Source organism: Carassius auratus, chromosome 35, assembly GCF_003368295.1.
Source record: "Carassius auratus strain Wakin chromosome 35, ASM336829v1, whole genome shotgun sequence".
Classification (NCBI taxonomy): Eukaryota; Metazoa; Chordata; class Actinopteri; order Cypriniformes; family Cyprinidae; genus Carassius; species Carassius auratus.
The window spans coordinates 9,427,778-9,440,526 of NC_039277.1; the positions used below are offsets into that span (position 1 = coordinate 9,427,778).

Genomic DNA, 12,749 nt, shown 5'->3' on the forward strand with positions numbered 1-12,749 from the left:
GTTAAATACCATTTTAAAAGTGACATAATAATGTATCATTACTGCTTGGCTAAAACATGAAAGTTGAAAATTCAACTGTTAAAGCATGAAATAAGATCCCACGAATCTGTGAATTTGAGATTAATGTGGGTGTATTGTTAGTGAAGTAATCATTAAATGTGTCATCATTAAAAAAATGTATCAACATTTATATTAATGTGATTCAGAGATGAAAGCCATAATACCAATGTTGTCGACACGAGGGAGCCACAGGATATCAAATCTCAGTTTAAAGACTGAAAATGGTTCAATAAATTTACTTGTAGTAGTGTATGTGTATATACAATATATATTGGAGGGTCAATCTGAAACAAAGCCAATTAGAGTTCAGCCTCAAGTCACATGCTTTTCATTTTTGGGTGTGGGTGGGGGTAGTGCATGTACAGTTCTCTCTCCACCTTCAATACCACGACTTAGGTGCCCTTGAGCAAGGCATCGAACCCCCAACTGCTCCCCGGGCGCCGCAGCATAAATGGCTGCCCACTGCTCCGGGTGTGTGCTCACAGTGTGTGTGTGTGTGTGTTCACTGCTCTGTGTGTGTGCATTTCGGATGGGTTAAATGCAGAGCACAAATTCTGAGTATGGGTCACCATACTTGGCTGAATGTTACTTCACTCATAAGTTTATGGACCTAATAGACACCCCTTTGTCCAGTGCCCCACACACACTCAACAAACTAAATAAAGTTTTTTTTTTTTTTTTTTTTTTTATAGGTGCTAACATTACTACCAGTCAAATAGCATGACTAAATAATGCAATTTTGTTATCATTTCACAATATATATTTAACTTATTTTTAACATGTTGAAGTTGACCAACTTGAGGGGGGCGGCGCCCCCTGTTGACCAGCTGCCCCTGGGCAGGAACTATGTCAGTGTGTTACCCCGTGATGTGTAGCCATCACAGAAGTGGGATTTGAATTACCGACCATTCGTTTAGTCTGATCAGAGTCCAATCTTTCTTTTGGGATGATGGAACTGATTTAAAAAATGAACACGAAGGAACAAATAAATGTACAAAGCAATTAATGAATGAAAAACAAATGAACAAATAAAGTTACGCACTTATACGTACACTTATACGCACCTACGCAGCGCTGCCGACAATTTTGAAGCACGTTAATGTGCGCGGTCTTACTCCACTCACTTCTCCAGAAATTCTCAGTCATTCTTCTAAATTATTTTTTGGAACTTTGGCCATGTTTAGCATGAGAATCCATCTCTTTAAACACTGTGAACAACTCTGAATACACGAAACACCATTGTAGCCCCCCTTTAATGAATTTTTGAACGTTGAAAAAATTTTGAAATGTTTTTTTTTTTTTTTTCGTTCAGACTTTGGTCTCTATGTATTGGTCCCTAGGTGAGTCTGAAAAACCATGTGTGCTGAAGCTGGTGGATGATTCGATTCATGAGGAGGAGGAGGAACTTAGACTGGTTCTGGGGAGTGCGAAGAGCGACTCTCCATACGGAGCATCCATAGGCAGCCAGAATGAAACGCTTATCAAGATCAAGGACAACACTGACGGTAAGAAAGAAGCAAAAACAACATTTTTCATCAAAGCAGTTTTCATTTGAAATACACTTAAGATGAATATTAAAACAAATACCTGACACTTAGGATCAGATTTCTAGAATTTGGGTCAAACTTCAGTAAACTGACTAAACAGATTCTCTTTTGGCTAAGAATCCTTTAATGAACAAAAACTCCTCAATTCTCGTGTCTTCTCATCCTCCTCTCTCAGAGCCCATCATCAAGTTTGCAGAGACAAAGTTCAGTGTTAGTGAGCCAAAAGAGTCAGGGCAGATGACATTAGTGAAGATCCCCATCCACAGGACAGGAGACGTTTCGAAAGTGTCCCTGGTGAGGGTGTACACGAAAGACGGCTCCGCCATATCTGGAGAAGACTACCATCCCGTCTCCCTCGGTGAGGCTTCTGGCGTCATTTGTATTTTGAATATGCTGATTCTACTTATCCTTTGTAGATTGGCAGGTGGCTTCAAGCTGCTTCCACATGCATGCATTTCTTATCTCCATAGGTTATGTAGAGTTCAGGATGCAAATGACAAATGCAATCAGGTTTGGAAGCATTTAGGAGAAGAAACGTCAGACGTGATTTATTTTAGTGGATGCAATCGTATATTTTGTGTGTGTGTGCGCAGATGTTGAATTTAAAGCGGGTGAGATTGAACATGTAGTGGAAGTGGAGGTTTTGTTTGATGGTGTAAGAGAGATGAGAGAGTCCTTCACTGTCCATCTGAAACCAGATGAGAATATGGTTGCTGAAATCCAGGTGAGAAATGTTCGCTGTGCTATGTTCTTTGTATCTGGAGTTTAATACACAGTTCATGTAAATTGAAAATCTATGTCTCTTATATTGGCAGATGACTGAAGCCATAGTGTACATTGAGGAGGCCAACAGTATGGCTGACGTCACATTCCCTTCACTGCCTCATGTTGTGTCACTGCTTCACTATGATGATGTCAGAAGAACCAAAGCAAATGCCCACCCACCCGCTGGATACCCGGTCATCTGCGTCACGGTATGCTTGTCAGAAGAAAAAGTGAGAAGGTCCTCAGAACAGTTCTCAACTTACTTGGGACCAGCATCATTCATATATTCATTTTAAATGCAGTTTAATGGTAATTATGTGTTTGTTTTTAATAGGTCCTTTAAGTACAATTTAACGTAAAACAGTATAAGATTATAAAGATTTTTCAGATCTTAAGATGTATAAATTGTAGCGATATAGGCTTCATTGATTGTGCTTTTTTTTTTTACACCATTAGGACTTAAGAAAGATCGCAACAGAAACAAACAACAATATTTAATGCTTCAAATCCTCCGTGTTTTTTTCCTGTGATAAATATTTAAACAGAAGTTTGTTGTGTGGAAGTACGGTGATGGTACCACAGAGCAGTGATGGTAAAACTGTGCTTCCCTGATGTGTACCATGCTATTCAGTGATTACCATCATATTATATTATATTATATTATATTATATTATATTATATTATATTATATTATATTATATTATATTATATTATATTATATTATATTATTATATTATATTATATTATATTATATTTAGAGTTGTTCCGATTCCGATACTAGTATCGGAAATATCTCCGATACCACAACAAATTCTGGCATCGGCATCGGCGAGTACATGAACCCATATACCGATCCGATACCATTTTCTTAAAAAATACCTAGTTATGACCGCAAGCTTTGCCTAACCGCTGCACGGTTCTTCTTCGCTGCTCAAAATGCATTGAAAACACAGGAAGTTGTGCTGTGTTGCCACAAGCAACCCCTGTTTAGAGCAGCGAAGAAGAAATGAAAACGCGTTAGCAGCCCTGATCTATATATGACTGGATCACTCATCACATTCTAAACTGCCAAAAGACAGTGAAGCCGCTTCTATATTATAGATCAGTGGTTAGCAGTATGTCTCTGTAGTACCGGTAGTTACAGACTCTCAAGTATATTCAGTACCGGCAGCTGCGTTCAGTCGCTTCAGTCAAAGCGCAGGGCTCCAGACAGTAGACGAATATATACTAGTGTCTGTGAATATTAAACTGCAAAATACTATTTAAATATTACTCCCGCAAAATCTACATCTCTGTGGGTGACTGGCACAGATGCGCGAGAGCTCGCTGTTTTGTAGTCTCTGCTGTGTGTCATGAGGACACGAACGCATAAACCGTCACTTCATGAGAATTTACCGTTTCATTTGAGAATACTGTCATATCATAAACACAGACACTCAAAGATCTTCATGGCAGCCCATTAAAATAAATGTTTGGTTTACATGAGTAAATTGACAATATATAAAGCTACTGTTGTAGCCTACAGTAATAATAATACGTCTCTATAATAATAATAATTATGCCTAGATGGTTGCTTGTTTTTTACTTGTTTTGTTGTAAAGAGATTATCTGATTAATAGATCTTTTTTTATATTCCTAGACTTATTTGTTGCAGTTTTTTTATACAGTTATATTGTAAAACTTAAATACCTTTTTTAGTTTGCGGTGTTAGATTTTTGGCTGCATTTGAAGTTCTTTTTTGCATATGAAAATAAATAATACTGTCAAATTCATGTTAGATAATAAAAATACTGTAATAAATACAGTAGTTCACCATGTATTTGTTCATGTTTTATTGAGGGATCTGTCTGAAGCACACCATAAAAAGAATTCTAGCAATTTACACAGGGCTAGTAGTATATACAGCTGTATATACAGATACACACCCAGGTATCGGATCAGTACTCGGTATCGGCCGATACCCTGAGCCCAGGTATCGGAATCGGTATCGGGAAGAGAAAAAGGGTATCGGAACATCTCTAATTATATTATATTAAAATTACTACTATTACAAAGTGTGGGTTTAGTAAATATTTTGGGTTTTTTTAAGTTTTTGTAAAAACAGTAATATTGTGAAATATTATTACACTTCATTCCATTTGAATATACTTTAAACTGTAATGTATTAATGTGATGGAAAAGCTGAATTTTCTGCCACCATTACTCCAGTATTCCAGTATCAGTGTCACAAGATCCTTCAGAAATCATTGAGCTGATTTATTAATATGCTAAGTTGGTACACAAAAAACACTTTTTCTTATTATAAATACTTTATTTTTGTGGAAAACTTGATGCAAGTTTGAAATAATAGCATTTATATGAAACATGAATATTCTGTAATATTACTTTTGATTAATTGAATGCATACTTGTTGTATTTCCTTTTTTTATGTAGTGTATTTTGTAGTGTATTTTAAAATGTAGTGTTTTCATTTTCATTAATTTTCATGTTTTAATTTTCTTTCTTTTGCTTGTTTATTTCTCTTACTTATCCAGGCTTGCAATCCCAAATATCACGACTATGACAAAACAGGCTCCATCTGCATTAGCGAACGAATCAACAACACACTGACTCGTTACCGATGGCTCATTAGCGCCCCTAGTGGTCCGAATGGTGTCACCAGCCCCTTGAGAGAGGCAGACTTTGAAACCTTCTTTACTTCCTCCAAGATGATCACCCTAGACTCCATTTACTTCCAAGCGGGTTCTAGAGTGCAGTGCGCGGCCCGTGCCGTGAACTCTAATGGGGATGAGGGGTTGGAGCTGAGCAGCCCCATTGTGTCTATTAGCATGGAGGAAGGTGAGCCCAAAACCATCACATTAAAAGGAATCATATAAAAATGCTTTGCTTTGTATACCGGCACCAAAGACATTATGCTTTTGCTGAGCTGCTGGTTATAATAAACCATTTGCAATGTGGAATTAGACTGTCAGTAGGTGGTAATATGCTTCAAGTAATGCAACATGTCTTTGATGTTCCTGGGCAGGGATGTGCCAGCCACGTAAATTGGGCACAGTAGGTGCTGAGCCCTTTTCTGCCAAACTGCGTTATACAGGTGCCGAAGACCCTGAATATGCCAATCTCATCAAGCTCGCTGTCACCATGCCCCACAAAGATGGTGAGAGAATTATTTCCCCTCTGGCTGCCAGGTTGTTTTGCTTAGTTCAGCCCCTCTGAGACAAACCCCTCTCACATATCCCTTGGGGAAAATGCTGGCATTCTTGCTGGATTTATGTGTCTGCTGTCAAAACTAAATATTACAGCTCTGTTCAAAGTTCCTAAATCAAAGTCTGAATGATGCATAAACATGAAGTGTCATGTCACACATTTGCCAACAACATTTTCCATCAAAATGATGTCTGGGAAGAAAATACTAAAAGGGTGAAAAGTATTTTAAAGTATTTTGGGGGGGGATATTGTCACAAGTTTCATGCAAGAAATCTAGACCATTTGACTAAATATGGTTGCATTAAATTTACCTTCCTAACTCATCAAAAGCTGTTTGCTTGTAACTGTACTTTTCCATAGCTTTCCCACAATACAGTGACACGCCGAAATAACTCCCTTTACTGCAGAAAAAATTAGCATTTTCACAATTATTCCAGATAATAATGAATATTCTAATGTCATTTACTCACCCTCATGTTGTCCCAAACCTGTATGACTTAATTTCTTTTGTGAACACACAAAGATACACTTTTGAAATGTCCAAGAATGGAAAGCTATAAAATGTTCATTTATGGTGTTGTGTTTAAGATTTTGTCCACAAAACAACACTATAAAAGTCGTCCATATAACTACAATAAATATACACTATATTCCAAATCTAAAACCATATGGTAGCTTTGTGTAAGAAAAAGATGAAAGTCTGCAGTAAGGAAAATAGTGCATAAAAGTTGTACTAATTACTTCTATGGTGTTTTTTAAGTTGTTTTGATTGCTGATATGTTGTTAGAAAAGAGAAGCATGCACATTCTTCAAAATATCTCCTTTTTGTGTTTAAAGTAAATAATAACTTTGCAAATGATGAGAAATTGTCATTTTGGGGTGAACTACATCTTTAAATATTATCAGGTTATGCTTCTAAACCTCAGGAGATTCATATTTTCTTTTTCAGGTTCACATTTTATTATTATATTTTATTTGTCTTTTATACTACTATTAATAGTAGTATGACATATTCTTCTTAACCAAGGCAATATTATGAAAGTGATTTAAGTTTGTAAATTGTCATGTATTTCCTGTGCGGTGTGGTCCAGGCATGCTCCCTGTGGTCTCCACTCATGCGCTGTCCGGTTTCGAGCTGACTCTGAGCCCCGATGGCACTCGCGTGGGAAACCACAGGTGCTCCAATCTGCTGGACTTTAATGAGGTGTCCACACGACATGGCTTTCTAACCAAGGCCACCCGGAATATAGACAGTGTCGGAGAGACTCTGCCTTATCAGTACAGCCCCGTCCTCAGAGGTCAGAGCACTCTACGCTTCTACAAGAACCTGAACTTGGAGGCCTGTCTGTGGGAGTTTGTGAGTTATTATGACATGTCTGAGCTGCTCTCAGACTGCGGAGGAATGATCGGAACAGATGGGCAGGTGAGATGTCATAACCATTTTTAGAATCCTCTGAATTCTATTGATTAGTGGTTCATCACATGCAACTTCTAGTCCTAGAGCTAAAAGAATCCATGTAAAAGAATTTCTAGGGTTGAGAAGACAATAGATATTCTTATTCCTCATTTATCTGTTTACATATCTTCACTCCTGTTGATGCATTTACACCACTATAGCCAGATCACAGCAAAACTTGCATTGTAAAAGTGGCCCAAAGTAGATTTTTTTTCTCTCATAATTTAATTTCCTGGCTTCACTGTATGTGTTTTGGTACCATTCATATGCTATACTATAAACTATGTATAAGAGTGAAAACTAGTATATTTAAATATAGGTAGGTTTCTTCTTTTAGTTTTTTTTTTATTGTTTGTTTTCATCTATTATGCACAGCACTTAGTGACAGCCGTAACTGTTTTCGGGTTTTAATTCTGCCACATTCCTCATAGTTCTCAGTAGAAGAGGAGATTGACTTCACTGTAACCCATTGGGCTTCTTTATTCATTTCATTTCAGCATTTGAGGTCATGTTTAAATAACTCCCCCCTCTAATCCAGTCTCTAAATGTCTGAATGAGCTATGTTATTACAAAAATAAGCCTTAAAGTCTGCAATAGCTCCGTAAAACGAGACATGAATTCAAAACGCATCTAAAAGATATGTGGTCGGATCCTGCTGAGGATATCGAACGGAGCCGGGTGAATATGAAAAGCCTGAATCTTTTTTTCCCTCAGGATGGGAATTTGACAATGTTCATGGGGATTTTTCTCGTCTTGATTAAACCCAGTCCAGCAGGTGTTCGGACCGGCCTCATTAACAAGGAGCACATTTTTATAGCCTGGTATTTTGATTATAATTGACTATGTAAATGAGCAAATGTTTCTTTAAATCAAAGCAGATTATGCTTTGAGACAACTAATCTTTTCCTCTGACAAAATGCATCTTGGCTTATTGATTAAATTTACTTTACTTTGTCAAACAGCCAGTGCTTATTAATAGCAACCTCTAGTGGAGAATCTTAAAAAGTCTTGTTGCAGTATTTGTAGCTGTTCCTCTTCAGTATCATTTGACTGTGTTTTTGAAAGGTGCTGAACCTGGTCCAGTCATATATGACCCTGCGAGTTCCTCTCCACGTCTCATACGTGTTTCATTCCCCTGTGGGAACAGGAGGCTGGCAACACTTCGACCTGCATTCTGAACTGCGGCTCACCTTTGTGTATGACACTGCCATCCTGTGGAGGGATGGTGTCTGCAGCCCCCCTCAGGCAGAACTGCAAGGCAAGTCATGAATTTGAGAAAATCTCCTGAAGAATGTTCCATTAAAAACTTAAATTGGGGAAATAAAATAGGAGAACTTTTCTGTCCCATAGAATGAGAAAGATTAGAGAAAATTAAGAAGAGTTAAAAAGGGGGCAATTTTGTGCCTTTTCTATGAATATAAAATTCTGTTTTAATACATTTGTGTTATTTATGTGTACAATTTGTCATTTTTCTTTTATATTTGACTGTCATGGAAATGGAGAGTAATTCTCTGCCATATTCCCATATTCTTGGAATACAAGTGTCACATGTAGAAGATTAGTGGGAAGACATACAATATTTATAATGAAAAGATAATCACATTTTCTCTGCAGGAGCTTTATATCCAACCAGCATGAGGATTAATGAGCAGGGAAGGCTTGTGGTGAACTTCCGCACAGAAGCCCGCTTCAGGGGGTTGTTTGTAGCGGTACATTATGGTAAGTTTTGGCATCTATGAAATCTTATGAATTATATCCATTCTTATTAATTAGGGGTTTAAGTACGTAGTGCTGAAACCCTGTTGTAATTACAATTTTCAAAGATCAGTATTCTGACCTAAAAGTGATCAGGCAGACCAAACCGTAAGGCGTAGAGACCTGAAACTTTTGAGGGATGGTAGTAATCCCCCAGTTTGCAACACAACCAAAACATTGCCCTGATCAGCCTGATGGAGGCGCTACAGCTATCAAAACAACAAAGTTGCAACTAAACCACTTGTCACAGACTCAAGTATCTCATATAATTGGAATCCATGGGTCATGATGAACAAAAAATGCTAAATTTAGGTGAAGTGTTCAGCTATTTTGGATTTTTTTTTTTTTTTTGAAAAACCTACTTTTGTGATCTAGTCCTAGGTATTTTGCCCGATCTGAACCAAACAATTTCTCTGGAGGGTGACTATCAATAATTATCAAAAACACCTTGAGGTTTCTACTCGTCATTCCAAAGCAATGTCAAAACATTTGAATTTTACAAAAACTTTTTAACGGAATGAGACATTTATACTAAACTCAAAATGCGCATGTAAGATGAAAACATGAAAACGGCTTCATGTTTGAAAATTCACACGCAGTGTCTGTGTCCAAATGGCTAATGAAGTTCGAGCACCTATTAGACAGGGTTAATGGAGGCCGAGCAGAACGAAACTCGGTGAGACTGTTTGTTTCACAGCCCTAAAGGTCTTTAAAAATTGTTTTAAGAAATCGGTCACTGGGGGGCCATATCACATTTTTTAATCTTGAAAATGTTATATTGCGCAACATTTCACATCTCCTCATTCTGAACAACTGTGCAATTGCTGTCAATCAAATTGTTCATCAAATATTTGAGAATATATATATTGAAGGAAAAAAACTATTGTTGCGAACTAGTCCTACACTGTAAAAAATTTCTGTAAATTTACAGCATATTAACAGCGTAAATATACAGTACTGAACTGTTTTCTAAAATTACGGTGTCTTACCGTAAATGCACACGTGATCGGTGGGAGAGGGGGAACCAAAGGCTAGCTGACGCATGGAGGAGCATGGTTTCAGTCAAAGTTTTATGGATTTCATCTCAAGTTGAGGCTCATTTACAGGTAAGCAGATCAAAGTCTGAATACATTTTTATCTTAAACTGCAGCGTTTTTTTTAATGTGGGCACAATATTTTAATTTACCTTTGACAAATCTTGCCAAGACGGTGAACTAGCATGTATGCAATTTTTACAAATTTCTCCTGAAAGTTAAGTGTGTATGAGTGTGTTTGTGAAGGATTTGCATCGTTTTTTTTCTTTCCTGGTGTAAAATCCTGTAAATGTTAAACTTGTAAATAGTTAAATATAAAATACTTGCGTTCGCTGATTATTTAATTGGATATGAATTGAACATATTTGGCAACTTTAGAAGATGAGCACGTGATCGGTGGGGGAGGGGAGCAACGGTTAAGCGTCTGATACCAGAGAAAAGTCTCTGTGAATAAAACGGATATTATCTCAAATATAATCTCGATTACAGATTGCAGATAACGAGGATATGAAGTAAGTGTGTTTTCCTGATTTTCTGAAACACTTATTTGCACAATTATATTTACATTTTGCAATGGCGCCAACCCAGTGTAGTTTAAAATGGAGGATTTGTTTTATTTGCATTAATGTTGCTAAGTTAGGTGCGTATAAAGTTGGTAACTTATATATTATCCTTATATATTGGGAAATCGAAAATAGGCCTGTAAACTTAATTTTACTTAGGAAGCATGAACTCATCGCCTTTTGCATGAGCACTTGACTGGATAGATGGAAAGAGTAGCGTTAACGTTATGGTGAGAAACGTTTGTTTTTTTCGGAGTGACACATTAGTCTTTCAATATAAGTCGTATCTAAAACTAGTTAGAGTGTAATCTAAATATATTCGAACTTATTGTTAATAAAGTGGGCTTTGTATGTGAGCACATTTTAATTTTAATTTTGCACTGGATTTATTGGCACAAATCTCTATATCACAGAGGAAACGTTACTTCATTCACTTACATTCTAACTTGTTCCTCAGCCTCAAATACAGTTTTGTGTGTGTGAGAGTGTGTGTGTGAGAGAGAGTGTGTGTGTGTGAGAGAGAGAGAGTGTGTGTGTGTGTGTGTGTGTGAGAGAGAGAGAGAGAGAGAGGAAGAGGAGAGAGCAGTAGACAGAATATTTTTAAGTGTTTTTAATGAAAAGTTGGAGGATGTCCCAGGATGAGAACAAAGATATGGTACACCTGCTTGTCAAGATTCTAACCTTAATGTCCCACTTCCAGGAACACGAAGATGGACTGGTTTCACATGCAGATGTAAGTATTTAATTTTCTTCTTTCCACTTCACCACATTTATATTATGTAATATTATTATTTGTGTATTGTGTGTTCTCTACAGGTTGCAGCATCTGCATCTGAGGTTGAGAAGACACTCAATCTACCTGCCAATCCTCATCTGATTTTGCTGGGTTAGTGTGTCATTGCACATGATGAAGAAGAAACATTTACTGATGGCTGATATATAAAATTGTTAACATTGCTGTTGTGCACAATTTTTACAATTGCTTCTTTTTTTTCTTTCTTTTTTGTGAGTGTCCAGTCAACATTTTTGACTGCAGTTGCAAGTGTTTGCTGTGCACTACATCTTCAACCTGCAGTATCAAGAGGCGGCTTGTTGCACGTTAGAGTTTTTTCAAAGGTAAGTGTTTTCCTTTTTGCGTATGTTTTAATCACTCTCTTAGATCTGTGGTAACACTTCATAATAAGTATACAGTAGTAAAGTAATAAATTATTTGCAAACTAGTTACCTCAACCTTTCTCCTGTGTTCTACTTGTGTTCTTCCATTTCAGTTTTTTCAGTTCATCATCTGAAACTGTCAAATGTGGTTTTATTCGCATGCCAGACACGGAGAAAATAGGAGAAAGGCATGTAGATCCACATTAAATCCAAACGAGTCAGAATATATATATAGATCGTTTGCAAATGATTTATAAGTGCTTTATTACTTTATACTTATTATAAAGTTTTACAAAATTAATCTAAATTCTAAACAAAATTAATTAATCAGAATTTTGAAAAATGGTTATTATACACTTCGGTAATGTGTAATGCAACTTTCCTTAGATGATTCTATGGAATAAACCCAGAAAGAGGCTCAAAGACCTGCCGAGGCAAGGTAGTCTCCAAGAAGACGGGGAAGGTGGTGAATAAGAAGTCCACTACAGTCAATCCAAAGGTTGCCACTCTACAAAAAAATCGAATGGACTTCAAATGGGACTTCATCTAGGCAAGTGAAGTTACACATACATTTTCATTAAATACAGTTCTTAATACAGCTTATTTCACAGTTTACACACATAGAATATTTCTCACATTTAAACTTGTTTAACAAAAAAAAAAAATCAACATTTAAAAGTATTCATTTGAAAAAGACTGGTGTGACTCATTTTGGTTACTAACGTTTCGTCCCTGTAGTTTGCATTTCATAAAATAAAATAATTTACAGCAAAGAAACGGTTTTATAAATAAAACCCACAAACCTATATTTGACCCAAAAAAAAAGTCGTCAGTGGCACTGAGAACTACCCTGAAGAGGATACAGTCCGCACTCATTACAACCCCTATGTTGTTGCGACTGTTCAGTCCCAGGTTACACAAAAACTATCCAAACACACAAAAAAATTTCGAGGTTGAAATAATATAATGATTTTATTAAAACCATGATTTTTTTTATTTTTTATTTATTTATTTTTTTGAGTACATGCACACTATTAATCAGTTTAGTTGGTCCACTAATGTTGCTCAAATGCACCGTTATCTCTCCGTCCTCTAACCGGTCACCCCACTTTATTCCGGGAACTAGCAATTTACAAATTAAGTACTGGTCATACTAATAGTGTGGAAACAATGAGAAAAAAAAGAGAAAAGAAGCATTTTCCATTTC

General features: G+C 36.8%; 1 protein-coding gene across 1 annotated transcript in view; it reads left to right on the top strand.

Annotated features, from left to right (window-relative positions):
* The window catches only part of LOC113054308 (FRAS1-related extracellular matrix protein 2-like), a 57,563-nt gene that overhangs the window by 37,282 nt on the left and 7,532 nt on the right, over window positions 1-12,749 (top strand). The window contains exons 10-18 of the mRNA XM_026219759.1: window positions 1,401-1,565; window positions 1,783-1,965; window positions 2,201-2,331; window positions 2,423-2,581; window positions 4,907-5,210; window positions 5,398-5,529; window positions 6,671-7,002; window positions 8,101-8,297; window positions 8,645-8,754. Coding sequence (XP_026075544.1) covers window positions 1,401-1,565; window positions 1,783-1,965; window positions 2,201-2,331; window positions 2,423-2,581; window positions 4,907-5,210; window positions 5,398-5,529; window positions 6,671-7,002; window positions 8,101-8,297; window positions 8,645-8,754 — 1,713 coding nt within the window. The remainder of the gene's footprint in view (window positions 1-1,400; window positions 1,566-1,782; window positions 1,966-2,200; window positions 2,332-2,422; window positions 2,582-4,906; window positions 5,211-5,397; window positions 5,530-6,670; window positions 7,003-8,100; window positions 8,298-8,644; window positions 8,755-12,749) is intronic.